The sequence below is a fragment of the Chaetodon auriga genome, chromosome 7, assembly GCF_051107435.1.
Source record: "Chaetodon auriga isolate fChaAug3 chromosome 7, fChaAug3.hap1, whole genome shotgun sequence".
NCBI classification, from domain to species: domain Eukaryota; kingdom Metazoa; phylum Chordata; class Actinopteri; order Chaetodontiformes; family Chaetodontidae; genus Chaetodon; species Chaetodon auriga.
Genome location: NC_135080.1, coordinates 9,069,609 through 9,095,640, shown reverse-complemented (window position 1 = coordinate 9,095,640; position 26,032 = coordinate 9,069,609). Strand labels below are relative to the sequence as shown.

Genomic DNA, 26,032 nt, shown 5'->3' with positions numbered 1-26,032 from the left:
CAAAAGGGAGGAATGTAGGAATTAGATGACTTGCTGGTCTCGGGAATCAGTCTGTGAATTGTAAAAGTCTTTCTGGCCTTTGATCACTAAGGTGAGAAGAGCATTCAATGGGGAACAGGATGAAGGGGGAAGTTTTTAGGGTGCGATCCATTGTAACTGAGAAGTTTATGGTATAGTATTAACCTCAGGGAACAGGATGAGTGAACTCCACCAAATTGTCATTGTTCTTGAAGGAAAGATTTTATCATTACCAGGTGCATGTGACAACCATTTGTCTTTTTGTTGAACGGTATAAATGCCAAGACATTGTGGAGATCTGGAGAGAACACTCTGCATGAGTCTTCCCTCCATGCTGCATGTATTAAAGAGACCTGATTCATCACACCGAGTCTGTAATTCTTCTGAGAATTAGCAACTCTCAACAAGCAACAAGGAGAATTTCCCTTACAGTAGTCAGACCTGACATACTGGAAAACCTATTCTGACCACATGACAGTGGCGGTTCACGTCAACCATCAGGGTGGTGTTTGAAAATAGCCAAAAGCCTCCTCTTGTGGTTACACAGATATTTGCACTCACTCAGAGTGGTGTACATCCAGGGATTACAAAACAGCACTGCAGGCTTGATGTTTTGTGGTGCAAACTGAATCCCACCCTTGGTGGGATGTTGTGGGATCCCTTCGTCTCACTCACTCACAAGTCAATGCACATTGTGGTTCTCCATGAAAGTACAGGAGGACTCTCCACTTGGACAAGATGCCATCTTTCAACACCCCTTGGCCCAGAGCTCTCCTTTACACATTTCCCCAAGTTTCTCTGACTCCATGCCTGTTACCAAACATGCAGGAGAAGCATCTAGCTGTCATTATGGAGGCACAAGAAAGCACAAGTGCGTCTTGGCTCCCAGCCATGGTGCAGGTGCTGGTGGGTAAATCGTGGGAGTTTCCATGGTGCAGAGAGACACTGTAACAACTGGATGGTGCAATCCTCCACCTGCCAGTGTCAGGATTGCGGTGGCTGTGCAAATGCCTGTGGGCCTACCTACTGAACGGGACCACTTAGAAACATTAGGACTGCCCACTGCCTTCGCTAACATTAAAAAAAAATATGTATTATTTCACAAAATACCTTAGTATGCTGCCACCATCTAGTGGACATTTGAGTACACTATGTTCAAGCTTCACAATGAAATACAGAGAAGATGAGTTGACTTTGGTATGTTTGTCATGCCCAGAAATTTGGGATTATACTCAATACAAAGTGGATCTTCCAAAACACTTATGTATCTCCTCAGGTTTTAACCTGCAGAGAGATTCTGAAGAAACCTTGTATTTTACAATAAGGAAAGCAGCTGTAATGTGGCCTTAATGAAATGTTATTAAAAGTGTGCAGTCAGGTCATCTTCAATCCAAAATCTATCTTAGGTGAAATATATTTAAGGCTGAGTTGTACATTTGGTGAGTTTAATTTAGTATGCTTGTCACATACACTAATTTGAGATTACACTCACTATAAAGAGGCTTTTGCGACACACATTTGTATCTGATCAGGCTTCAAATATTCTGAACAAAACTTGTTCTTTACAACAATGCAAGTAAATGTTTTTAAAAGAATGTGAAATATTGACTTTATATAGCATACACATGTACATATGCACTCTTTATTATGATATTAAGTAAAATTAATTAATACATTTCATCACCACTGTGCAAATTTGAAGAGATGTCAGTAATTACAGTCAAATTAAATTTGGGTTGGAAAGATGACCATGGGGAGATGTTATTAAAAGTGCATAAATCTCTTCTGCCTCAATACAAAATTAATGTCAAATGAAATGCATTTTAGGCCCTGCCCATACTTTTGTTTATGCTCGAATGGGAGGTGCACAAAATTGAACAATACTCCAAGTAAATAAAGGGTTGCTGTAGCAATAAAAGTGACTGGGATTAGAAAAAGAGTGAAGACAAGGAAAGTCATGTTAGCATTTTTAGAGATCCACATTCTCTTGCTGATTTATTTCATGTTGTTGTGTTGCTACTTTTCGTCTGCTGTGTCGGCTCCTCCATATTGCTCCTCCTGCCAGTTACAGCGACAGTTTCACCTCAATGGAATGCGCAAGGCTGGAGATGTGGTTCTAGGTGGGCTGTTTGAAATCCACTTCTTTTCTGTCTTTCCAGACCTGTCTTTCACCTCAGAGCCACAACCGCCTACCTGCCACGGGTGAGTCTGTCACGGAAACAGCGAAAAGGAGGAACTGGGGAATATCAATGCCATTAGGAGAGTGTATTTGAAAATCACATATTACTCTAAAATTGCATTTTGTATTTATGCCATTTTAAACAAACTACACTTAGACTAATTGTTGATATTCAACTGGCTTGATTGTTCATAAAATTTGTAATTATGCAACATACATATTGACGAAGGCACTCTATGTTTTATTTTTCAGTAGTAAACAGTGGTATTTCTTGTGTTAGTTTTGATGTTCTAGGATTCAGGCAAGCCCAGACCATGGCCTTTGCTATTGATGAGATCAACAGAAACTCAAACCTGCTACAAAATGTGACTCTGGGATACAGTCTTTATGATAACTGTGTCAAACTGGCAATTGGATTTCGTGCAGCATTGTCCTTAGTCAATGGTCAAGAGGAGCAGTTTACATTAGAGGAGACTTGTGTAGGAGCCCCTCCAGTCCTCGGGATTGTGGGTGATTCTTCCTCTACACGTTCCATTGCCATCTCCACCGTCTTAGGTTTGTACGGAGTTCCGATGGTAAGTTTTCCATCTTGCCATTTAAGAATTGTTATAAATCATTTTGATTTTATTCAAAAATGTAATGTCAGTTGTAAACTTGCTGTAATCAACCTTTAGAGGCTGAAAGAGTGGGTCAAGGCTTTGCATGTTTTTTTAGGATGCACAGTCTGTGTTCACAGGTGAGTTATTTTGCCACATGTTCCTGCCTGAGTGACCGACCAAAGTTTCCATCCTTCTTTAGGACAATCCCAAGTGATGCTTTCCAGGTGACCATCTGTCAGCAAAATGAAAATGCATTAAAGTACACATGTGCAGTTAAAAATTTATCACACATAATGTCCATGCACTAAAAGCAATTATTAAGCATGATGCATTGTGAAACATGTTATGCAGGTTTTAAAAATATTTTTTTCAGCCTATGAATTGATTCACTCTGTATTCATTTAGGTGCGTGCTATGATTCAGATTCTAAAGCGCTTTGGCTGGACTTGGACAGGTCTGCTGGTCAGTGATGATGATTATGGACTCCACGCTGCCCGGTCCTTTCAGTCTGACCTGGTTCAGTCTGGTGGAGGTTGTCTGGCCTACTTAGAGATTTTGCCTTGGGGCCATGATCCAACTGAACTTAAGAGGATTGTTGATGTGATGAAGAAATCCACAGCTCGTGTGGTCATTGTGTTTGCACATGAGAGTCACATGATTAATCTCATGGAAGAGGTTGGGCTTGAATACATCTTTAAAAAAAAAATTGTATATATAAAGTTCATGTTTTATTTGTCAAACTGAAACATCTCAGTTAAATTGCATGTTGACCTGTGTTAGAAAGGTTATAGAGTGACATCATTTACCTAGATAAATCACATGAAACTGCAGTAATGATGAAATGTATCATTTGTTGAAAGATACTGTCTAAAGCAAAGGCTTGCAGCTGTATATGAATGAGTCATCAAACTTGTAAGGTGTATAATTCACAAGACTAGACACTACTTTGGTGGCATGGCAAACTGAATTTCGATTTGGTATAATGCACAGGTGGTGAGGCAGAATGTGACAGGCCTGCAGTGGATGGCCAGTGAAGCCTGGACAGCAGCTACTGTGCTCCAGACCCCCCAACTCATGCCATACCTGGGTGGCACACTGGGCATCGCCATCCGTCGAGGAGAAATACCAGGGCTCAGGGAATTCCTCCTACAAATACGCCCTGACCAACACCACAACAACAGCAATGGAAATAGCATGGTGAGTGTTTAACCATGCAATCTGATCTGGTAAGTGCAAGAATAATATATTGTCATCATTCATAACACACTGTTTTGAAAATATTTCAGGTAAACCAGTTTTGGGAACACACATTTCAGTGTAGATTTGCACCACCTCCAGCAGGGTGGATCGAAGCTGGGGGAACATTATGCACTGGACAGGAAGATCTAGAGGAGGTGGAGACAGAGTTGTTGGACATTTCAGACCTCAGGCCAGAGTACAATGTGTACAAGGCTGTCTATGCTCTGGCGTATGCCCTTGCTGACATGCTGCAGTGCGAGTCAGGTAGAGGACCTTTCAGCGGGGACAGCTGTGGCAATCCGAAAAGACTGGAGCCATGGCAGGTGTGATATCAGTTTACAGTCCATCTGTCTATGTCATTAAATCATACACTTCAGTATTTCTTGCCCGTAGCTTTTAAGGTATTGTTTTAAATAATTTCATAAGCGTAGTATACAGTTTGATTATTGAACACAAGGCACTGCTGTGTTCACCATTGTCATGTAGATTTATTTCTTATCTGTCCTCATTGATTTTCTTCTGTCCTTTTTTCTGACATATGTAGCTTGTGTATTACTTGGAAAAGGTCAATTTCACAACACCATTTGGTGATCAAGTGGCATTTGATGAAAATGGTGATGTCTTACCAATATATGATATCATGAACTGGCTGTGGCTCCCTGATGGAAGAACTGAAGTTCAGAATGTGGGTGAGGTCAAGAGGTCGGCCTTTAAAGGTGAAGAACTCACAATTGATGAAAACAAAATTTTCTGGAACCATGAATCAAAAAAGGTTATTTCTTTTTTTACACCACACATGGAAAACTCGTTCTTTCAATGTGAAGTAGTGCACAATAACAGATCTTCTCCCTGTAGCCACCTCGATCAGTGTGCAGTGAGAGCTGCCCTCCAGGTACCCGCATAGCCAGAAAGAAAGGTGAACCTGAGTGCTGTTTCGACTGCATCCCTTGTTCTGAGGGAAAGATCAGTAATAAGACTGGTTGGTATTCAGTTTTAAATATTGTTGTTTGGAGATATGATATAAACATGAATCTCAAGACTTATCCTGTTTTCATAGACTCCACTGAGTGCACCAGTTGTCCAGAGGACTTCTGGTCCAGTCGCCAGCGTGACCACTGTGTTCTGAAGAAAACAGAGTTCCTCTCCTACCATGAGCCTCTGGGTATCTGGTTGACAGCTGCATCATTGTTTGGTACATGTATCTGTGCTGTTGTCCTGGGGATCTTTATCTATCATCGTAAAACACCTATCGTACGAGCAAACAATTCAGAACTTAGTTTCCAGCTATTGCTGTCACTTAAGTTATGTTTCCTGTGTTCACTGTTGTTTATTGGCCATCCCGTGCTGTGGACATGCCAGCTGAGACATGCAGCATTTGGGATCAGCTTTGTGCTTTGTGTCTCATGCATCCTAGTGAAAACCATGGTGGTTCTGGCTGTGTTCAAGGCCTCCAAGCCAGGAGGTGGAGCCAGTCTGAAGTGGTTTGGTAGTGTGCAGCAGAGAGGGACAGTTATTGTTCTTACATCAATTCAAGCAGCAATTTGCACTGTCTGGATTGTCTCTGCCTCACCAGCGCCACATAAAAACACTCAATACCAAGATGATAAAATAGTTTATGAGTGTGTAGTTGGGTCCACAGTTGGTTTTGCACTGTTATTGGGTTACATTGGGTCACTGGCAATCCTCAGTTGTCTGATTGCATTCATAGCAAGGAATCTTCCAGATAGTTTCAATGAGGCCAAACTCATCACTTTCAGCATGCTGATCTTCTGTGCTGTGTGGGTGGCCTTTGTCCCAGCTTACATCAGCTCACCAGGCAAATACTCAGATGCAGTGGAGGTGTTTGCCATCCTGGCTTCCAGTTTTGGCCTCTTGTTAGCACTGTTTGGACCCAAATGTTACATAATCCTGCTGAGACCAGAGAGGAACACAAAGAAATCAATCATGGGTCGGGGCATCTAGTCATAAACACTGCACTTAATTTAATTTGACACAATTAATTCTTTGTCTTTCTCCAATACAAAAATACAGGCATCAGGTAATATGTTGATATTAACAGAAGTGTTAACATATTGCAAATGTAGGGCTGATGTGCTGGTGTCTCTGCTTTCTGAATCTTTTTTCTCTCTCTACAGACACTGATTCACCACAGGTCTTAATTAAACTTAAGCAGGCCTTTCTTACAACATCTTAAAAGAAGTGCAGCAGTGTGTAAGCATGAGGCAAGGCGGAAATATTTGAGACCAGTATCAGGAGCCAATAGCTCATTAGTTGCTGAAGTGAAGAGACACGTTTTCATATTTCTTTTGAAAATATTCAGTGAGCTGCTTTCCTGATATTTGTAGGTAGTGTGTTCCAGAGTTTTGATTTAAAAATAGTCGTAGTTTAGCTATATTTCTAACGTGAAAAATTAACTTGGGTTTAGGATTACACCAAGATTTGTAATCTCAGACTTAATCCAGGGAGATAATTTCCCCAGATTATTATATACCACTTAATTAAATACCAACCCTGCACTTAGATCTAAGAGGACAAGAACTGAGACCTTATTTTCATTATCAATTTATCAATTTAGTCTGAAGTCACTGAATTTGTTATCAAGAGAAAAGGAGGTTTTTGTCATTTCAAACTGAGGCTTCCTAAAGTCCCTCTCTGCTGGAGGTGGGATCCCGAGTTTGCAAGTGGCTTTCTACAGGTAGAAGTTTCACACTGGGACTGTGGATCCTGTTTCTCCTAATTTCATCACTCAAGCACAGCCTGCTGGTCAGCTAATGCGCCATTTGCCATCTCCATTGACACCAGGCAAGATTCCCAGTTGGCTATCTCCACCCAAAAAACTTCAGCACTTGTCTATCAGCCTCCTGCTCTGCAGTCCTGTTACCAGTGTCCTGCACAGGTATCCGGTATTCCACCTGTCTAGCACCCACTGCACAGCCTTTGGTCGGATCTTCAGTTCACCAGGTGCCATTCCCTTCTCCAGTCTCCTGGCTGTCCTCGAGAGCCGTCCCGCATCATTGACCCCCAAGACAACTTCTTTTTTTTTTTTAATTTGCCATAAGTAGATGTGGTCTAAACACCTCTTAGGCAACAAAAGGGACCTTCATGTTTTGCCTACAGAACTGAACCTGACTGTCTTAAGAAGGACTGATCATCTCTGTACAGTTAACATCAGCTCAAATGTTTGCCCTCTGGACAAAATCAATAACATTTTACTCAGAAGACTAAATGAGGAGTGTGACAATACGAGAAACTTCCTGAAGCATAAAACTTAGTAGCAGAGCTGAGATGCTGGAGCTTCTTAATGTACAGGGGCTCAGTACTTCTGCTGACTTGTTAGTATCAGGACAGCTCCTAAATGAAAACAACTCACAATGTCCTCCACTACTTACAATCCATATATTGAGCTAAAAACAATAATTAAAACTCAAGGTTTGTACCTGTAATCATAGACTTAGATTTACTATGTTGTGTTTAGTTTGCAAAAACTGTATTTTGCAAATTAGACAGATGAAGCTCTGATGGCAGATATAATAGCCATCGACCAAGCACACACAGTGCAATGAAAAAAACATGAGAAGATGTATTATTTCATCACCTGCTACCATCTAGTGGACATTTCTTTAAACCCTGATTTGGATGATTTGTGCATTTGTTGTCTTACACACACAATAAAGAGGCTCTTCTGATAAACATTTGTATCTGCTCAGGCTTTAAACTGCAGTGTGATTCTGAAGGAAACGTGGAATCCACCATCATGCAAATCTATGTTTTAAAGGAATGTGAAATATTGGCTTCATATACCATACACATCTAGCTGTCTTTAATATTATATCTAGTAAAACTAATAAATACATCTCATTACCACTGTGCAAATTTGAATACATGTCAGTCATTACAGTCAAATTAAATTTGGGTTGGAAAAATGGCCATGAGGAGATGTTATTAAAAATGTACAAATCACTTCTGCCTCAAGACAAAATGAATGTGAAATGAAATGCATTTTAGGCCCTGCCCCTACTTTTGCTTATGCCCTGATGGGTGGTGTTCAAGACTAAACAAGCTGCAAGTCAATAAATGGGGTTGATATAGCAAGAAAACTGACTTGGCTGACTTGGCTCAGAAAAGGAGGAAAGAGGGTGAAAGTCATGTGGGCATTGTTGGACACTAATATGCTGTTGCTGATGTGTTTCATGTTTATGAATTCCTACTGTTCTTCTTCTGTGTCCACCACTCTTTCCTCTTCCTCCTCCTGCCAGTTGCGAGGACAGTTTCATCTAAATGGGATGCACAAGGCTGGAGATGTAGTTCTTGGTGGGCTGTTTCTAGTCCACTTTTTTTCTGTCTCTCCTGACTTGTCATTTACCTCAGAACCACAATCAACCATCTGCCAAGGGTGAGTCTATGAGGGAAACAGCAAAAATGAAGAATCTGGGGGAAATCAATCCCGTTACTGGAAGGTGTTTTGATAATCAGATATTACTGAGAATTATAATATGTCTTCATGCAATTTTAAAAATGTTACTTGTTCACATTTTATTCACATTTTCTAATTGTTGCTATTGAACTAGCTTGATTGTTCATATAGCATTTAGCTGTGCAACATACATGTTGGCACAATTACTGAATAATGTATTTTAACATCATAAACAGTAGTGTTTTTTGTGTTAGTTTTGATGTTATAGGATTCAGGCGGGCTCAGACCATGGCCTTTGCTATAGATGAGATCAACAGAAACTCCAATCTGCTACCTAATGTGACCCTGGGATACAGTCTTTATGATAACTGTGCCGAACTAAGAATTGGATTTCGTGCAGCATTGTCCTTAGTCAATGGTCAAGAGGAGCAGTTTATATTGAACAACACCTGTGTAGGAGCCCCTCCAGTCCTCGGGATTGTGGGTGATGCTTCCTCTACACGTTCTATTGCCATCTCCTCTGTTTTAGGTTTGTACGGAGTGCCTATGGTAAGTTTTCCATCTTGTCATCTCAGTATAATTTTAGATCATTTTGATTTTATTCAAAAATTAAATGTCATTTGTTAACATGCTGTAATCAACCATTAAAAGATGAAAGAGTGGGTAAAGACTTTGAATGTTTTTAGGATGTACAGTCTGTGTCTCTGACAGGTGAGTCATTTTGCCACATGTTCCTGCCTGAGTGACCGGCAAAAGTTTCCATCCTTCTTTAGGACAATCCCAAGTGATGTTTTCCAGGTGATCATTTATCAGCAAATGGAAATGAATTTAAGACCACAAGCGCAGTTAAACATTTATCAGAAAGAACATCCATGCACTGCAAGGACAAATGCTTTTTCTGCCATTTTTTACTGTTGCATTCTTTGTGTCATTGATGGGGCTGTTGTGACAAAGCTTTAAGGCAACAATTAAATGTGATGCACTGTGAAACTTGTTCAGCAGGTTTTCCACTGAAATACTTTTTCAGCTTGTGCATTAATACTTCACTCTGTATTTATTTAGGTGCGAACTATGATTCAGATTCTAAACCACTTTGGCTGGACTTGGGCAGGTCTGCTGGTCAGTGATGATGATTATGGACTCCACGCTGCCCGGTCCTTTCAATCTGACGTGCCTCAGTCTGGCGGAGGTTGTCTGGCCTACTTAGAGGTTTTACCTTGGGGCAATGATCCATCTGAACTTGAGAGAATTGTGGATGTGATGAAGAAATCCACAGCTCGTGTGGTCATTGTGTTTGCACATGAGATTTACATAATTTATCTCATGAAAGAGGTTGGGCTTGAAATACATCTTTCAAAAACGTTACACATTTATACAAGTTCATGTTTTATTTGTCAAACTGAAACATCTAAATTAAATAACATGTTGGCCCGGTATAAATATCAGTAATTGAACACATCACACCTGTTATGATTGAGAAAGGTTGCAAAGTGAGACTGCAGTTATGATGACCTGCTGCCTGAAACATGATATTGCATCTCTGTATGAAAGTGTGAAGTCTGTATAATTGAGAAGATCCGACACTACTTTTCCTGGGACGGAATTATGAATTTATTTATTTCGTATAATGCACAGGTGGTGAAGCAGAATGTGACAGGCCTGCAGTGGATTGCCAGTGAAACCTGGACAACAGCTTCTGTACTCCAGACCCCCCACCTCATGCCATACCTGGGTGGCACACTGGGCATCGCCATCCGTCGAGGAGAAATACCAGGGCTCAGGGAATTCCTCCTACAAATACGTCCTGACCAACACCACAACAACAGCAATGGAAATAGCATGGTCAGCGTTATACTATTCAATCTGATCTGAAATGTACAAGAATAATATATTGTCATTATTCATAATGAAAGAATGTTTTTCAGGTAAACCAGTTCTGGGAGCACACATTTCAGTGCAGATTTGCACCCCCTCCAGCAGGGTGGATAGAGGTTGGGGGCACATTATGCACTGGACAGGAAGATCTAGAGGAGGTGGAGACAGAGTTATTGGACATTTCAGACCTCAGGCCAGAGTACAATGTGTACAAGGCTGTGTATGCTCTGGCGTATGCCCTTGATGACATGCTGAAGTGTGAGTCAGGTAGAGGGCCTTTCAGCGGGGACAGCTGTGGCAATCTGAAAAGACTGGAGCCATGGCAGGTGTGATATCAGTTTACACTCCATCTGTCAATATGACGAAATCCTACACTGCATTATTTCTTGCACGTAGCTTTTTTGGCTTTAATAGCGTTAATAGTTTTAAATAATTAAACAATAATTAAAGCATGAATATAAAAATGTGATTAAATAAATAATTTGATAATTGAATACACAGCATTGCTGTGTTCGCCATTGTCATGTAGATTTATTTTTTATCTGTCCTCTTTGATTTTCTTCTATCCTTTTTTCTGACATGTGTAGCTTGTGTATTACTTGGATAGAATCAATTTCACCACACCATCTGGTGATCAAGTGGCATTTGATGAAAATCGTGATGTCTTACCAATATATGATATCATGAACTGGCTGTGGCTCCCTGATGGAAGAACTGAAGTTCAGAACGTGGGTGAGGTCAAGTGGTCGGCCTTCAAAGGTGAAGAACTCACAATTGATGAAAGCAAAATTTTCTGGAACCATGAATCAAAAAAGGTTATTTCTTTTTTTACACCCCACATGGAAAACTCATTTTTTCAATGAAGTAGTGCACAATAACAGATCTTCTTCTTGTAGCCACCTCGATCAGTGTGCAGTGAGAGCTGCTCTCCAGGTACCCGCATAGCCAGAAAGAAAGGTGAACCTGAGTGCTGTTTCGACTGCATCCCTTGTTCTGAGGGAAAGATCAGCAATAAGACTGGTTGGTATTCAGTTTTAAATATTGTTGTTTGGAGATATGATATAAACATGAATCTCAAGACTTACCCTGTTTTCATAGACTCCATTGAGTGCACCAGTTGTCCAGAGGGCTTCTGGCCCAGTCCCCAGCGTGACCACTGTGTTCCTAAGAAAACAGAGTTCCTCTCCTACCATGAGCCTCTGGGTATCTGCTTGACAGCTGCATCATTGCTGGGTACATGTATCTGTGCTGTTGTCCTGGGGATATTTGTCTATCATCGTAAAACACCTATCGTACGAGCAAACAATTCAGAACTTAGTTTCCAGCTATTGCTGTCACTTAAGTTATGTTTCCTGTGTTCACTGCTGTTTATTGGCCGTCCAAGGCTGTGGACATGCCAGCTGAGACATGCAGCATTTGGGATCAGCTTTGTGCTTTGTGTATCATGCATCCTAGTGAAAACCATGGTTGTTCTGGCTGTGTTCAAGGCCTCTAAGCCAGGAGGTGGAGCCAGTCTGAAGTGGTTTGGTGCTGTGCAGCAGAGAGGGACAGTTATTGTTCTTACTTCTATTCAAGCAGCAGTTTGCACTGTCTGGATTGTCTCTGCCTCACCAGCTCCTCATAAAAACACTCAATACCAAGATGATAAAATAGTTTATGAGTGTGTAGTTGGGTCCACAGTTGGTTTTGCTGTGTTACTGGGTTACATTGGGTCGTTGGCGATCCTCAGTTGTCTGATTGCATTCATGGCAAGGAATCTTCCAGACAGTTTCAATGAGGCCAAACTCATCACTTTCAGCATGCTGATCTTCTGTGCTGTGTGGGTGGCCTTTGTCCCTGCTTACATCAGCTCACCAGGCAAATACTCAGATGCAGTGGAGGTGTTTGCCATCCTGGCTTCCAGTTTTGGCCTCTTGTTAGCACTGTTTGGACCCAAATGCTACATAATCCTGCTGAGACCAGAGAGGAACACAAAGAAATCAATCATGGGTCGGGGCATCTAGTTATAAACACTGCGCTTAATTTCATTTGACATAATTAATCCTTTGTCTTTCTCCAATACAAAGATAGAGGCATCAGGCAATACTTTGATATTAACAGAAGTGTAAACATATTGCGAATGTAGGGCTGGTGTGCTGGTGTCTCTGCTTTCTGAATCTTTTTTCTCTCTCTACAGACACTGATTCACCACAGGTCTTAATTAAACTGAAGCAGGCTTTTCATACAACATCTTAAAAGAAGTGCAGCAGTGTATAAGCATGAGGCAAGGCGGACATGTTTGAGACCAGTATCAGGAGCCAATAGCTTGTTATTTAATTGCTGAAGTGAAGAGACACGTTTTCATATTTCTTTTGAAAATATTCAGTGAGCTGCTTTCCTGACATTTGTAGGTAGTGTGTTCCAGAGTTTTGATTTAAAAATAGTCGTAGTTTAGCTATATTTCTAACGTGAAAAATTAACTTGGGTTTAGGATTACACCAAGATTTGTAATCTCAGACTTATTCCAAGGAGATAATTTCCCCAGATTATTGTACACCACTTAATTAAATACCAACCCTGCACTTAGATCTAAGAGGACAAGAACTGAGACCTTATTTTCATTGGAATTTAGTCTGAAGTCACTGATTTTGTTATCAAGAGAAAAGGAGGTTTTTGTCAATTCCAACCGAAGCTTCCTAAAGTCCCTCTCTGCTGGAGGTGGGATCCTGAGTTTGCACAAGAAGTGGCTTTCTACAGGTGGAAGTTTCACACTGGGACTGTGGATCCTGTTTCTCCTAATTTCATCACACAAGCACAGCCTGCTGGTCAGCTAATGCGCCATTTGCCATCTCCATTGACACCAGGCAAGATTCCCAGTTGGCTATCTCCGCCCAAAAAACTTCAGCACTTGTCTATCAGCCTCCTGCTCTGCAGTCCTGTTACCAGCGTCCTGCACTGGTATCCGGCAGTCCACCTGTCTAGCACCCACTGCCCAGCCTCTGGTCTGATCTTCAGTTCACCAGGTGCCATTCCCTTCTCCGGTCTCCTGGCTGTCCTCGAGAGCAGTCCCGCATCATTGACCCCCAAGACAACTTCTTTTTTTTTTTTCAATTTGCCATGCCAAGTAGAGGTGGTCTAAACACCATGTTTTGCCTACACAATTGAACCTGACTGTCTTAAGAAGGACTGATCATTTCTGTACAGTTATCATCAGCTCAAATGTTTGCCCTCTGGACAAAATCAATAACATTTTACTCAGAAGACTAAATGAGGAGTGTGACAACATAAGAAACTTCCTGAAGCATAAAACTTAGTAGCATAGCTGAGATGCTGGAGCTTCTTAATCATGCAAATCTATGTTTTAAAAAATGTGAAATATTGGCTTCATATACCATACACATCAAGCTGTCTTCAATATTATATCTCGTAAAACTAATAAATACATCTCATTACCGCTGTTCAAATTTGAATAGATGTCAGTAATTACAGTCAAATTAAATTTGGGTTGGAAAAATGGCCATGAGGAGATGTTATTAAAAGTGTGCAAATCACCTCTGCCTCAAGACAAAATGAATGTCAAATGAAATGCATTTTAGGCCCTGCCCCTACTATTGTTTATGCTCTAATGGGTGGTGCACAAGACTGAACAATACCGCAAGTCGATAAAAGGGGTTGATATAGCAATAAAAGTGACTTGGCTCGGAAAAAGAGTGAAGATGAGGAAAGTCATGTTGGCATTTGTAAAGATCACCTTGCACTTTGTCATACATTTCACATTGATGTATTTGTTCTTTTTGTTTGCTGTGTCCACCCCTCTTCATTCCTCTTCCTGCCAGTTACAGGAACAGTTTCCTCTAAATGGGATGCACAAGGCTGGAGATGTGGTTCTAGGTGGACTGTTTGAAATCCATTTCTTTTCTTTCTTTCCTGACCTGTCTTTCACCTCAGAGCCACAACCACCTACCTGCCACGGGTGAGTCTGTTGGGGACACAGCAACAGGGAGAAACTGTGGAAAATCAGTGCCATTAGGAGAGTGTATTTGACAATCACATATTACTCTGAATTTCATTTTGTGTTTATGCCATTTTAAACATATTACTTATGTTGCAGTTTTGTTGTGTTATGATAATTGTGCTGATTGTACTGTCTTAACGGTTTTCAAAATCTGTGGTTGTGATCTACTGTATTATCTTATGTTTTTCAACTGTGAACTGATATTTTTTTCTGTTAGTTTTGACACTCCAGGTTTTAGGCAGGCACAGACCATGGCCTTTGCTGTTGAAGAGATCAACAGAAACTCCAACCTGCTACCTAATGTGACTCTGGGATACAGTCTTTATGATAACTGCATGAAACTAGCAATTGGATTCCGTGCAGCATTGTCCTTAGTCAATGGTCAAGAGAAGCAGTTTGTATTAGAGGAGGCTTGCGTAGGAGCCCCTCCAGTCCTTGGGATTGTGGGTGATTCTTCCTCTACACATTCCATTGCCATCTCCACCGTCTTAGGTTTGTACAGAGTACCTATGGTAAGTTTTCTGCCTTCCTATCTTAAAAGAAACTTTGTATCACTTTGATTTAATTTCATATTTAATGTCAGTTATAAATATGCTATAAACCTTTAGAGGCTGAAAGAGTAGGTAAAGACTTTGAATGTTTTTAGGATGTACAGTCTGTGTCTCTGACAGGTGAGTTATTTTTCCACATGTTCCTGCCTGAGTGACCGACCAAAGTTTCCATCCTTCTTTAGGACAATCCCAAGTGATGCTTTCCAGGTGACTGTCAATGCACTGCAAGGACAAATGCTTTTCTGCTCTCTAATACTGTTGCATTCTTTGTGTCATTGATGGGGCTGTTTGGTCTCATACAACAGTCTTTAAAGCAATCATTAAGCATGATGCATTGTGAAACATGTTCAGCAGGTTATCCACTGAAATAATTTTTCAGCTTGTATATTAATACTTCACTCTGTATTCATTTAGGTGCGTGCTATGATTCAGATTCTAAAGCACTTTGGCTGGACTTGGGCAGGTCTGCTGGTCAGTGATGATGATTATGGACTCCACGCTGCCCGGTCCTTTCAGTCTGACCTGGCTCAGTCTGGTGGAGGTTGTCTGGCCTACTTAGAGGTTTTACCTTGGGACAATGATCCATCTGAAAATCAGAGGATTGTGGATGTGATGAAGAAATCCACAGCTCGTGTGGTCATTGTGTTTGCACATGAGAGTCACATGATTGATCTCATGGAGGAGGTTGGGCTTTAAATACAACTTATTTTTAAATTAATGTAGTTACAGTTGATACAACTCATTGCTTCAATTATCAAAGTGATGTACGTTGCAGTATGTTGGCCTTTGATAAATATATGTAATTTGATGCATCGCGCCTCTTAATTGTTAGAAGTGTTTTGGAATGAGATTTAATGACATTTAATCACACTAATGATACTGAACTATGATGATGTGCATTACTTTGCTCGTAATATGATGTAAAACACAAGATTACACCCATGTATGAATCAGACAAATCATCTGTGTAAACTTTGCATCATAAGACACTGCTTTAGTGGCATGGCACTAGAGAAGTGGTATTCTGCACAGGTGGTGAGGCAGAATGTGACAGGCCTGCAGTGGATGGCCAGTGAAGCCTGGATAGCAGCTACTGTCTTTCAGACCCCCCACTTCATGCCGTACCTGGGTGGCACACTGGGCATCGGCATCCGTCGAGGAGAAATACCAGGGCTCAGGGAATTCCTCCTACAAATACGTCCTGACCAACACTACAACAACAGCAATGGAAATAGCATGGTGAGTGTTACACTCTGCAATCTGATCTGGTAAGTGCAAGAATAATATGTTGTCATTTATAACACACTGTTTTGAATATATTTCAGGTAAACCAGTTTTGGGAACATACATTTCAGTGCAGATTTGCACCACCTCCAGCAGGGTGGATGGAAGCTGGAGGAACATTATGCACTGGACAGGAAGATCTAGAGGAGGTGGAGACAGAGTTATTGGACATTTCAGACCTCAGGCCAGAGTACAATGTGTACAAGGCTGTGTATGCTCTGGCGTATGCCCTTGATGACATGCTGCAGTGCGAGTCAGGTAGAGGGCCTTTCAGTGGGCACAGCTGTGGCAATCTGAAAAGACTGGAGCCATGGCAGGTGTGATATCAGTTTACGGTCCATCTGTCAATATGACTAAATCCTACACTTCCGTATTGATTGCAGGTAGCTTTTCAGGCTTAAACAGAATTCAATAATCATTAAAGTTTGAATATAAAAATTTGATTAAATAAATAATTTTATTACTGAATACAAGGCACTGCTGTGTTCACCATTGTCATGTAGATTTATTTCTGATCTGTCCTCTTTGATTTTCTTCTATCTCTTTTTCTGACAAGCATAGCTGGTGTATTACTTGGAAAAAGTCAATTTCACCACACCTTTTGGTGATCAAGTGGCATTTGATGAAAATGGTGATTCCTTACCAATATATGATATCATGAACTGGCTGTGGCTCCCTGATGGAAGAACTGAAGTTCAGAATGTGGGCGAGGTGAAGAGGTCGGCCTTCAAAGGTGAAGACCTCACAATTGATGAAAACAAAATTTTCTGGAACCATGAATCAAAAAAGGTTATTTCTTTTTTTCTTTTTTTCTTTTTTTTTTTTTTTACACCACATGGAAAACTCATTGTTTCAATGTGAAGTAGTGCACAATAACAAATCTTCTTCTTGTAGCCACCTCGATCAGTGTGCAGTGAGAGCTGCCCTCCAGGTACCCGCATAGCCAGAAAGAAAGGTGAACCTGAGTGCTGTTTCGACTGCATCCCTTGTTCTGAAGGAAAGATCAGCAATAAGACAGGTTGGTATTCATTTTTTAACATTGTTGTTTGGAGATATCATATAAACATGAATCTCAAGACTGCCCCTGTTTTCATAGACTCCACTGAGTGCACCAGTTGTCCAGAGGACTTCTGGTCCAGCCCCCAGCGTGACCACTGTGTTCTGAAGGAAACAGAGTTCCTCTCCTACCATGAGCCTCTGGGTATCTGCTTGACAGCTGCATCATTGTTTGGTACATGTATCTGTGCTGTTGTCCTGGGGATCTTTGTCTATCATCGTAAAACACCTATCGTACGAGCAAACAATTCAGAACTTAGTTTCCAGCTATTGCTGTCACTTAAGTTATGTTTCCTGTGTTCACTGCTGTTTATTGGCCATCCCGTGCTGTGGACATGTCAGCTGAGACATGCAGCATTTGGGATCAGCTTTGTGCTTTGTGTATCATGCATCCTAGTGAAAACCATGGTGGTTCTGGCTGTGTTCAAGGCCTCCAAGCCAGGAGGTGGAGCCAGTCTGAAGTGGTTTGGTAGTGTGCAGCAGAGAGGGACAGTTATTCTTCTAACAGTGATTCAAGCAGCAATTTGCACTGTCTGGATTGTCTCTGCCTCACCAGCTCCTCATAAAAACACTCAATACCAAGATGATAAAATAGTTTATGAGTGTGTAGTTGGGTCCACAGTTGGTTTTGCTGTGTTACTGGGTTACATTGGCTCACTGGCAATCCTCAGTTGTCTGATTGCATTTATGGCAAGGAATCTTCCAGATAGTTTCAATGAGGCCAAACTCATCACTTTCAGCATGCTGATCTTCTGTGCTGTGTGGGTGGCCTTTGTCCCTGCTTACATCAGCTCACCAGGCAAATACTCAGATGCAGTGGAGGTGTTTGCCATCTTGGCCTCCAGTTTTGGCCTCTTGTTAGCACTGTTTGGACCCAAATGCTACATAATCCTGCTGAGACCAGAGAGGAACACAAAGAAATCAATCATGGGTCGGGGCATCTAGTCATAAACACTGCACTTAATTTCATTTGACATAATTAATCCTTTGTCTTTCTCCAATACAAAGATAGAGGCATCAGGCTATACGTTGATATTAACAGAAGTGTAAACATATTGCGAATGTAGGGCTGGTGTGCTGGTGTCTCTGCTTTCTGAATCTTTTTTCTCTCTCTACAGACACTGATTCACCACAGGTCTTAATTAAACTGAAGCAGGCATTTCATGGCACATTTTAAATGAAGTGCAGCAGTGTGTAAGCATGAGACAAGGCAGAAATGTTTGAGACCAGTATCAGGAGCCAATAGCTCGTTATTTAAACGCTGAAGTGAAGAGACACGTTTTATTTTTTCTTTTGAAAATATTCAGTGAGCTGCTTCCCTGATACTTGTAGGTAGTGTGTTCCAGAGTTTTGATATAAAAATAGTTGTACTTTAGCTATATTTCTAATGTGAAAAATGAAGTTTTAGTCACCTCGTTAACATGGGACCTGAATCTTAGATCTGGGTCTCTCTTTGTTTAATAGCTGAGTGGTAGGATTTTAGTTTTGTGCTCCTTTAACTTCAAGAAATTATTGCTCATCCATTTACTTATTGTCAAGAGACAGTTTGTAATTGAGTCTATAGCTGCAGCATCATTTGGTTCAGCACAGATGTACAGTTCTGTGTCATCTACATAACTATTGAAACATGCATTGTGTTCTCCAAAAATATCACCAAGTGGCAGCACATAAAGTGACAACAGTAATGGACCAAGACAGCTACCTGCTACCCCAAACAGATGGCATGTTTCTCAGACACATGATCTCAAGACTGACATAGAACTTTCTCCCTTTAATGTATGTTTTAAACCAGTTTAATAAACATTCAAAAAGACCAACCAACTGTCCAAGACGGTTGATTGAGATATCATGGTCAATCGCATCAAACGCTGCACTTAGATCTAAGAGGACAAGAACTGAGACCTTATTTTCATCAGAATTTAGTCTGAGGTCGCTGATTTTGTTATTAACAGCAAAGGAGGTTTTTTTAAGTTCAACCCTAGTCTTCCTAAAGTCCCTCTCTGCTGGAGGTGGGATCCTGAGTTTGCACAAGAAGTGGCTTTTTACAGGTGAAAGCTTCACACTGGGACTGTGGATCCTATATCTCCTGATTTCATCACTCAAGCACAGCCTGCTTCCCATCCAGCTATGCCTCCGAACGGCCTGTTGGTCAGCTAATGTGCCACTTGCCATCTCCATTGACACCAGCCCAGTTGGCTATCTCTGCCCTAACAACTTCAGCACTTCTCTTGCCAGCCTGCTGCTCTGCAGTTCTGTTACCAGCGTCCTGCTCTGGTATCTAACAGTCCACCCATCTAGCATCCAGTGCCAAGCCAATGGCCTGATCTTCAGTTCACCAGGTGCTGTTCCCTTCTCCAACCTCCTGGCTGTCCTCCAGAGCAGTCCTGCATCGTTGACCCTCATGACAACTTCTTTTTTTTAATTTGCCATAAGTAGAGGTGGTCTAAACACCTCTTAGGCAAGAATTTAAAAAAAAACAAAAAAAAAAACAGGAATTTATTATCAACATGCAAGGCCCCTGCATGTTTTGCCTACACAATTACACCTGATTGTCTTAAGAAGGACTGGTCATCTCTGTACAGTTATCATCAGCTCAAATGTTTGCCCTCAGGAAGAAATCAATGACATTTTACTCAGAAGACTAAATGGGGAGTGTGACAATATAAGAAACTCCCAGTAGCATAAAATCTCAGTGCAGCACAGACCAGTAGCAGAGCTGAGATGCTGGAGCTTCTTAATGTACAGGGGCTCAGTACTTCTGCTAACTTGTCAGTCAGTATCAGGACAGCTCCTAAATGAAAACAACTCACAATGTCCTCACCACTTACTGTCCATATATTGAGCTAAAAGGAAATAATTAAAACTCCAGGTTTCTACCTGTAATCATAGACTTAGATTTACCATGTTGTGCTTAGTTTGCAAAACTGTAATTTTGCAAACTAGAAAGAGGAAGGTCTGATGGCAGAAATAATAGCCATCTACCAAGCACACACAGTGCAATGAAACAAACAGGAGAAGGTGTATTATTTCATCATCTGCTACCATCTAGTGGACATTTGATTTAACCCAGATTTGTATTTGTGCATTTGTTGTCGTATACGCACAATAAAGAGGCTCTTCTGATAAACATTTGTATCTGCTCAGGCTTTAAACTGCAGAGTGATTCTGATGAAAACGTGTATTCCGCCATCATGCAAGTCTATGTTTTAAAGGAATGTGAAATATTGACTTTATATACCATACACATCGAGCTGTCTTTAATATGATATTTAGTAAAATTAAGAAATACATCGCATCACCGCTGTGCAAATTTGAATAGATGTCAGTAATTACAGTCAAATTAATTTTTGTTTTGGACAAATGGCCATGAGGAGATGTTATTAAAAGTGTACAAATCACCTCTGCCTCAAGACAAAATGAATGTCAAATGAAATGCATTTTAGGCCCTGCCCCTACTATTGTTTATGCTCTAATGGGTGGTGCACAAGACTGAACAATACCGCAAATCGGTAAAAGGGGTTGATATAGCAATAAAAGTGACTGGGCTCGGAAAAAGAGTGAAGATGAGGAAAGTCATGTTGGCATTTGTAAAGATCACCTCGCACCTTGTCATATGTTTCATGTTGATGTATTTGTACTTTTCGTCTGCTGTGTCCACCCCTCTTCATTCCTCTTCCTGCCAGTTACAGGAACAGTTTCCTCTAAATGGGATGCACAAGGCTGGAGATGTGGTTCTAGGTGGACTGTTTGAAATCCATTTCTTTTCTTTCTTTCCTGACCTGTCTTTTACCTCAGACCCACAACCACCTACTTGCCACAGGTGAGTGTGTCGGGGACACAGCAACAGGGAGAAACTGGAAAATCAGTGCCATTAGGAGAGTGTATTTGACAATCACATATCATCGCAATTCAGAGTAATATTATTACTGTGAATTTCATCTTGTGTTTATGCCATTTTAAACATATTACTTATGTTGCAGTTTTGTTGTGTTATGATAATTGTGCCGATTGTACTGTCTTAATGGTTTTCAAAATCTGCGGCTGTGATCTACTGTATTATCTTATGTTTTTCAATTGTAAACTGATGTTTTTTCCTGTTAGTTTTGACACTCCAGGTTTCAGGCGGGCCCAGACCATGGCCTTTGCTGTTGATGAGATCAACAGAAACTCCAACCTGCTACCTAATGTGACTCTGGGATACAGTCTTTATGATAACTGCATCAAACTAGGAATTGGATTTCGTGCAGCATTGTCCTTGATCAGTGGTCAAGAGAAGCAGATTGTATTAGAAGAGACTTGTGTAGGAGCCCCTCCAGTCCTCGGGATTGTGGGTGATTCTTCCTCTACACATTCCATTGCCATCTCCACCGTCTTAGGTTTGTACAGAGTACCTATGGTAAGTTTTCTGCCTTGTCATCTTACAAGAAACTTTGTATCACTTTGATTTAATGTCAGTTGTAAACATGCTGTAATCAACGTTTAGAGGATGAAAGACTGGGTAAAGGCTTTGAATGTCTTTCACAGGTGAGTTATTTTGCCACATGTTCCTGCCTGAGTGACCGACAAAAGTTTCCATCCTTCTTTAGGACAATCCCAAGTGATGCTTTCCAGGTGATCATCTATCAGCAAAATGGAAATGCATTAAAGACCACATGTGCAGTTAAAATTTATCAAAAACAATGTCCATGCACTGCAACAATTTTTTTAATGCTATCAAATACTGTTGCATTCATTGTGTCATTGATGGGGCTGTTGTGGCAAAGCTTAAAGGCAATTATTAGACATGATCCATTGTGAAACTTCTTTGGCAGGTTTTCCAGTGAAATAATTTTTCAACCTGTGCATTACTTCATTCACTCTATTTATTTAGGTGCGTGCTATGATTCAGATTCTAAAGCACTTTGGCTGGACTTGGACAGGTCTGCTGGTCAGTGATGATGATTATGGACTCCACGCTGCCCGATCCTTTCAGTCTGACCTGGCTCAGTCTGGTGGAGGTTGTCTGGCCTACTTCGAAATTTTGCCTTGGGGCAATGATCCAACTGAACTTAAGAGGATTGTGGATGTGATGAAGAAATCCACAGCTCGTGTGGTCATTGTGTTTTCACATGAGAGTCTCATGATGAATCTCATGGAAGAGGTTGGACTTGAAATACATCTTTTAAAAACTTTGTATATTTATACAACTTCATGTTTTTTTCGTCAAAATGAATATGTGTCAATATCATGTTGGCCTGTTATAAATATCATTAATTGGACACATCACACCTGTTATTTTGTAGATAGGTTACAAAGTGAGACTGCAGTTATGATGACCTGCTGTCTGAAACATAATATTGTATCTCTGTATGAAAGTGTAAACTGTGTATAATTCACAAGACTCAACACTACTTTAGTGGCATGGTTTTATGAATTTATATATTTGGTATTCTGCACAGGTGGTGAGGCAGAATGTGACAGGCCTGCAGTGGATGGCCAGTGAAGCCTGGACAGCAGCTACTGTGCTCCAGACCCCCCAACTCATGCCATACCTGGGTGGAACACTGGGCATCGCCATCCGTCGAGGAGAAATACCAGGGCTCAGGGAATTCCTCCTACAAATACGTCCTGACCAACACTACAACAACAGCAATGGAAATAGCATGGTGAGCATTCACCCGTGCAATCTGATCTGGTAAGTGCAAGAATATGTTGTCATTTATAACACACTGTTTTGAATATATTTCAGGTAAACCAGTTCTGGGAACACACATTTCAGTGCAGATTTGCACCACCTCCAGCAGGGTGGATGGAAGCTGGGGGAACATTATGCACTGGACAGGAAGATCTAGAGGAGGTGGAGACAGAGTTATTGGACATTTCAGACCTCAGGCCAGAGTACAATGTGTACAAAGCTGTGTATGCTCTGGCATATGCCCTTGATGACATGCTGAAATGTGAGTCAGGTAGAGGGCCTTTCAGTGGGCACAGCTGTAGCAATCTGAAAAGACTGGAGCCATGGCAGGTGTGATATCAGTTTACACTTCATCTGTCTATGTCACTTAATCCTACACTTCGGTATTTCTGGCACGTAGCTTTTATGGCTTCAATAGAATTTAACAATAATTAAAGTTTGAATGTAAAAATTTGATTAAATAAAAATTTGATTATTGAATACAAGGCACTGCCGTGTTCACCATTGTCATGTAGATTTCTTTCTTATCTGTCCTTTTTGATTTTCTTCTATCCCTTTTTCTGACATGCGTAGCTTGTATATTACTTGGAAAAGGTCAACTTCACTACACCATTTGGTGATCAAGTGGCATTTGATGAAAATGGTGATGCCTTACCAATATATGATATCATGAACTGGCTGTGGCTCCCTGATGGAAGAACTGAAGTTCAAAATGTGGGTGAGGTTAAGAGGTCGGCCTTCAAAGGTGAAGAACTCACAATTGATGAAAACAAAATTTTCTGGAACCATGAATCAAAAAAGGTTATTTCTTTTTTTACACACCACATGGAAAACTCATTGTTTCAATGTGAAGTAGTGCACAATAACAGATCTTCTCCCTGTAGCCACCTCGATCAGTGTGCAGTGAGAGCTGCCCTCCAGGTACCCGCATAGCCAGAAAGAAAGGTGAACCTGAGTGCTGTTTCGACTGCATCCCTTGTTCTGAGGGAAAGATCAGCAATAAGACAGGTTGGTATTCAGTTTTAAATATTGTTGTTTGGAGATATCATATAAACATGAATCTCAAGACTTACCCTGTTTTCATAGACTCCACTGAGTGCACCAGTTGTCCAGAGGACTTCTGGTCCAGCCCCCAGCGTGACCACTGTGTTCCTAAGAAAACAGAGTTCCTCTCCTACCATGAGCCTCTGGGTATCTGCTTGACAGCTGCATCATTGTTTGGCACATGTATCTGTGCTGTTGTCCTGGGGATCTTTGTCTATCATCGTAAAACACCTATTGTACGAGCAAACAATTCAGAACTTAGTTTCCAGCTATTGCTGTCACTTAAGTTATGTTTCCTGTGTTCACTGCTGTTTATTGGCCGTCCCGCGCTGTGGACATGCCAGCTGAGACATGCAGCATTTGGGATCAGCTTTGTGCTTTGTGTCTCATGCATCCTAGTGAAAACCATGGTGGTTCTGGCTGTGTTCAAAGCCTCCAAGCCAGGAGGTGGAGCCAGTCTGAAGTGGTTTGGTGCTGTACAGCAGAGAGGGACAGTTATTGTTCTTACTTCAATTCAAGCAGCAATTTGCACTGTCTGGATTGTCTCTGCCTCACCAGCTCCTCATAAAAACACTCAATACCAAGATGATAAAATAGTTTATGAGTGTGTAGTTGGGTCCACAGTTGGTTTTGCTGTGTTACTGGGTTACATTGGCTCACTGGCGATCCTCAGTTGTCTGATTGCATTTATGGCAAGGAATCTTCCAGATAGTTTCAATGAGGCCAAACTCATCACTTTCAGCATGCTGATCTTCTGTGCTGTGTGGGTGGCCTTTGTCCCTGCTTACATCAGCTCACCAGGCAAATACTCAGATGCAGTGGAGGTGTTTGCCATCTTGGCCTCCAGTTTTGGCCTCTTGTTAGCACTGTTTGGACCCAAATGCTACATAATCCTGCTGAGACCAGAGAGGAACACAAAGAAATCAATCATGGGTCGGGGCATCTAGTCATAAACACTGCACTTAATTTCATTTGACATAATTAATCCTTTGTCTTTCTCCAATACAAAAATGCAGGCATCAGGCAATACGTTGATATTAATAGAAGTGTGGTGTGCTGGTGTCTCTGCTGTCTCAATCTTTTTTCTCTCTCTACAGACACTGATTCACCACAGGTCTTAATTAAACTGAAGCAGGCATTTCATGCCACATTTTAAATGAAGTGCAGCAGTGTATATGCATGAGGCAAGGCAGAAATGTTTGAGACCTTTTTTCAGGAGCCAATAGCTCATTAGTTGCTGAAGTGAAGAGACACGTTTTCATTTTTCTTTTGAAAATATTCAGTGAGCTGCTTCCCTGATACTTGTAGGTAGCGTGTTCCAGAGTTTTGATATAAAAATAGTTATACTTTAGCTATATTTCTAATGTGAAAAATGAAGTTTTGGTCACCTCGTTAACATGGGACTTGAATCTTAGATCTGGGTCTCTCTTTGTTTTAGAGCTGAGTAGTCGGATTTTAGTCTTGTGCTCATTTAACTTCAAGAAATTATTGCTCATCCATTTACCTATTGCCAAGAGACAGTTTGTAATTGAGTCTTTAGCTGCAGCATCATTTGGTTCAGCACAGATGTACAGTTCTGTGTCATCTACATAACTATTGAAACATGCATTGTGCTCTCCAAAAATATCACCAAGTGGCAGCACATAAAGTGACAACAGTAATGGACCAAGACAGCTGCCTGCTACCCCAAACAGATGGCATGTTTCTCAGACACATGATCTCAAGACTGACATAGAACTTTCTCCCTTTAATGTATGTTTTAAACCAGTTTAATGCAGTCCAGTCCTTTTATGCAGTCCTGCATCATTGACCCTCATGACAACTTCTTCTTTTTGTAACTTGCCTTAAGTAGAGGTGGTCTAAACACCTCTTAGGCAAAAATACTAATAATAAAAAAAGTAATTTATTGTCAACATGCAGGGCTCCTGCATGTTTTGCCTGCATAATTACACCTGATTGTCTTAAGAAGGACTGGTCATCTCTGTACAGTTATCATCAGCTCAAATGTTTGCCCTCAGGAAGAAATCAATGACATTTTACTCAGAAGACTAAATGAGGAGTGTGTCAATATAAGAAACTTCCTGAAGCATAAAACCTGAGTGCAG

General features: G+C 41.0%; 4 protein-coding genes across 4 annotated transcripts; all 4 read left to right on the top strand.

The window, feature by feature from the left end:
* Positions 1–2,077: 2,077 nt before the first annotated feature.
* On the top strand, positions 2,078–6,255 carry LOC143323554 (extracellular calcium-sensing receptor-like). Its single transcript, XM_076735453.1, has 9 exons — positions 2,078–2,220; positions 2,478–2,772; positions 2,934–3,020; positions 3,202–3,471; positions 3,787–3,993; positions 4,083–4,358; positions 4,580–4,807; positions 4,891–5,014; positions 5,093–6,255. Exons 1-9 carry the CDS (start codon positions 2,111–2,113, stop codon positions 5,995–5,997), a joined length of 2,502 nt encoding a protein of 833 aa, XP_076591568.1. The 5' UTR covers positions 2,078–2,110; the 3' UTR covers positions 5,998–6,255.
* Positions 6,256–8,261: 2,006 nt separating this feature from the next.
* Positions 8,262–12,327, top strand: LOC143323372 (extracellular calcium-sensing receptor-like). Its single transcript, XM_076735198.1, has 9 exons — positions 8,262–8,428; positions 8,704–8,998; positions 9,161–9,247; positions 9,512–9,781; positions 10,085–10,291; positions 10,375–10,650; positions 10,912–11,139; positions 11,221–11,344; positions 11,423–12,327. The coding sequence occupies exons 1-9, from the start codon at positions 8,319–8,321 to the stop codon at positions 12,325–12,327; spliced, it is 2,502 nt and encodes an 833-aa protein (XP_076591313.1). The 5' UTR covers positions 8,262–8,318.
* Positions 12,328–14,166: 1,839 nt separating this feature from the next.
* Positions 14,167–18,270, top strand: LOC143323585 (extracellular calcium-sensing receptor-like). The gene is made up of 9 exons (XM_076735510.1): positions 14,167–14,276; positions 14,536–14,830; positions 14,990–15,076; positions 15,284–15,553; positions 15,902–16,108; positions 16,195–16,470; positions 16,715–16,942; positions 17,048–17,171; positions 17,250–18,270. Exons 1-9 carry the CDS (start codon positions 14,167–14,169, stop codon positions 18,152–18,154), a joined length of 2,502 nt encoding a protein of 833 aa, XP_076591625.1. The 3' UTR covers positions 18,155–18,270.
* Positions 18,271–20,880: 2,610 nt separating this feature from the next.
* Positions 20,881–24,945, top strand: LOC143323524 (extracellular calcium-sensing receptor-like). The gene is made up of 9 exons (XM_076735400.1): positions 20,881–21,029; positions 21,311–21,605; positions 21,734–21,820; positions 22,080–22,349; positions 22,648–22,854; positions 22,938–23,213; positions 23,457–23,684; positions 23,768–23,891; positions 23,970–24,945. Exons 1-9 carry the CDS (start codon positions 20,920–20,922, stop codon positions 24,872–24,874), a joined length of 2,502 nt encoding a protein of 833 aa, XP_076591515.1. The 5' UTR covers positions 20,881–20,919; the 3' UTR covers positions 24,875–24,945.
* Positions 24,946–26,032: the final 1,087 nt, after the last annotated feature.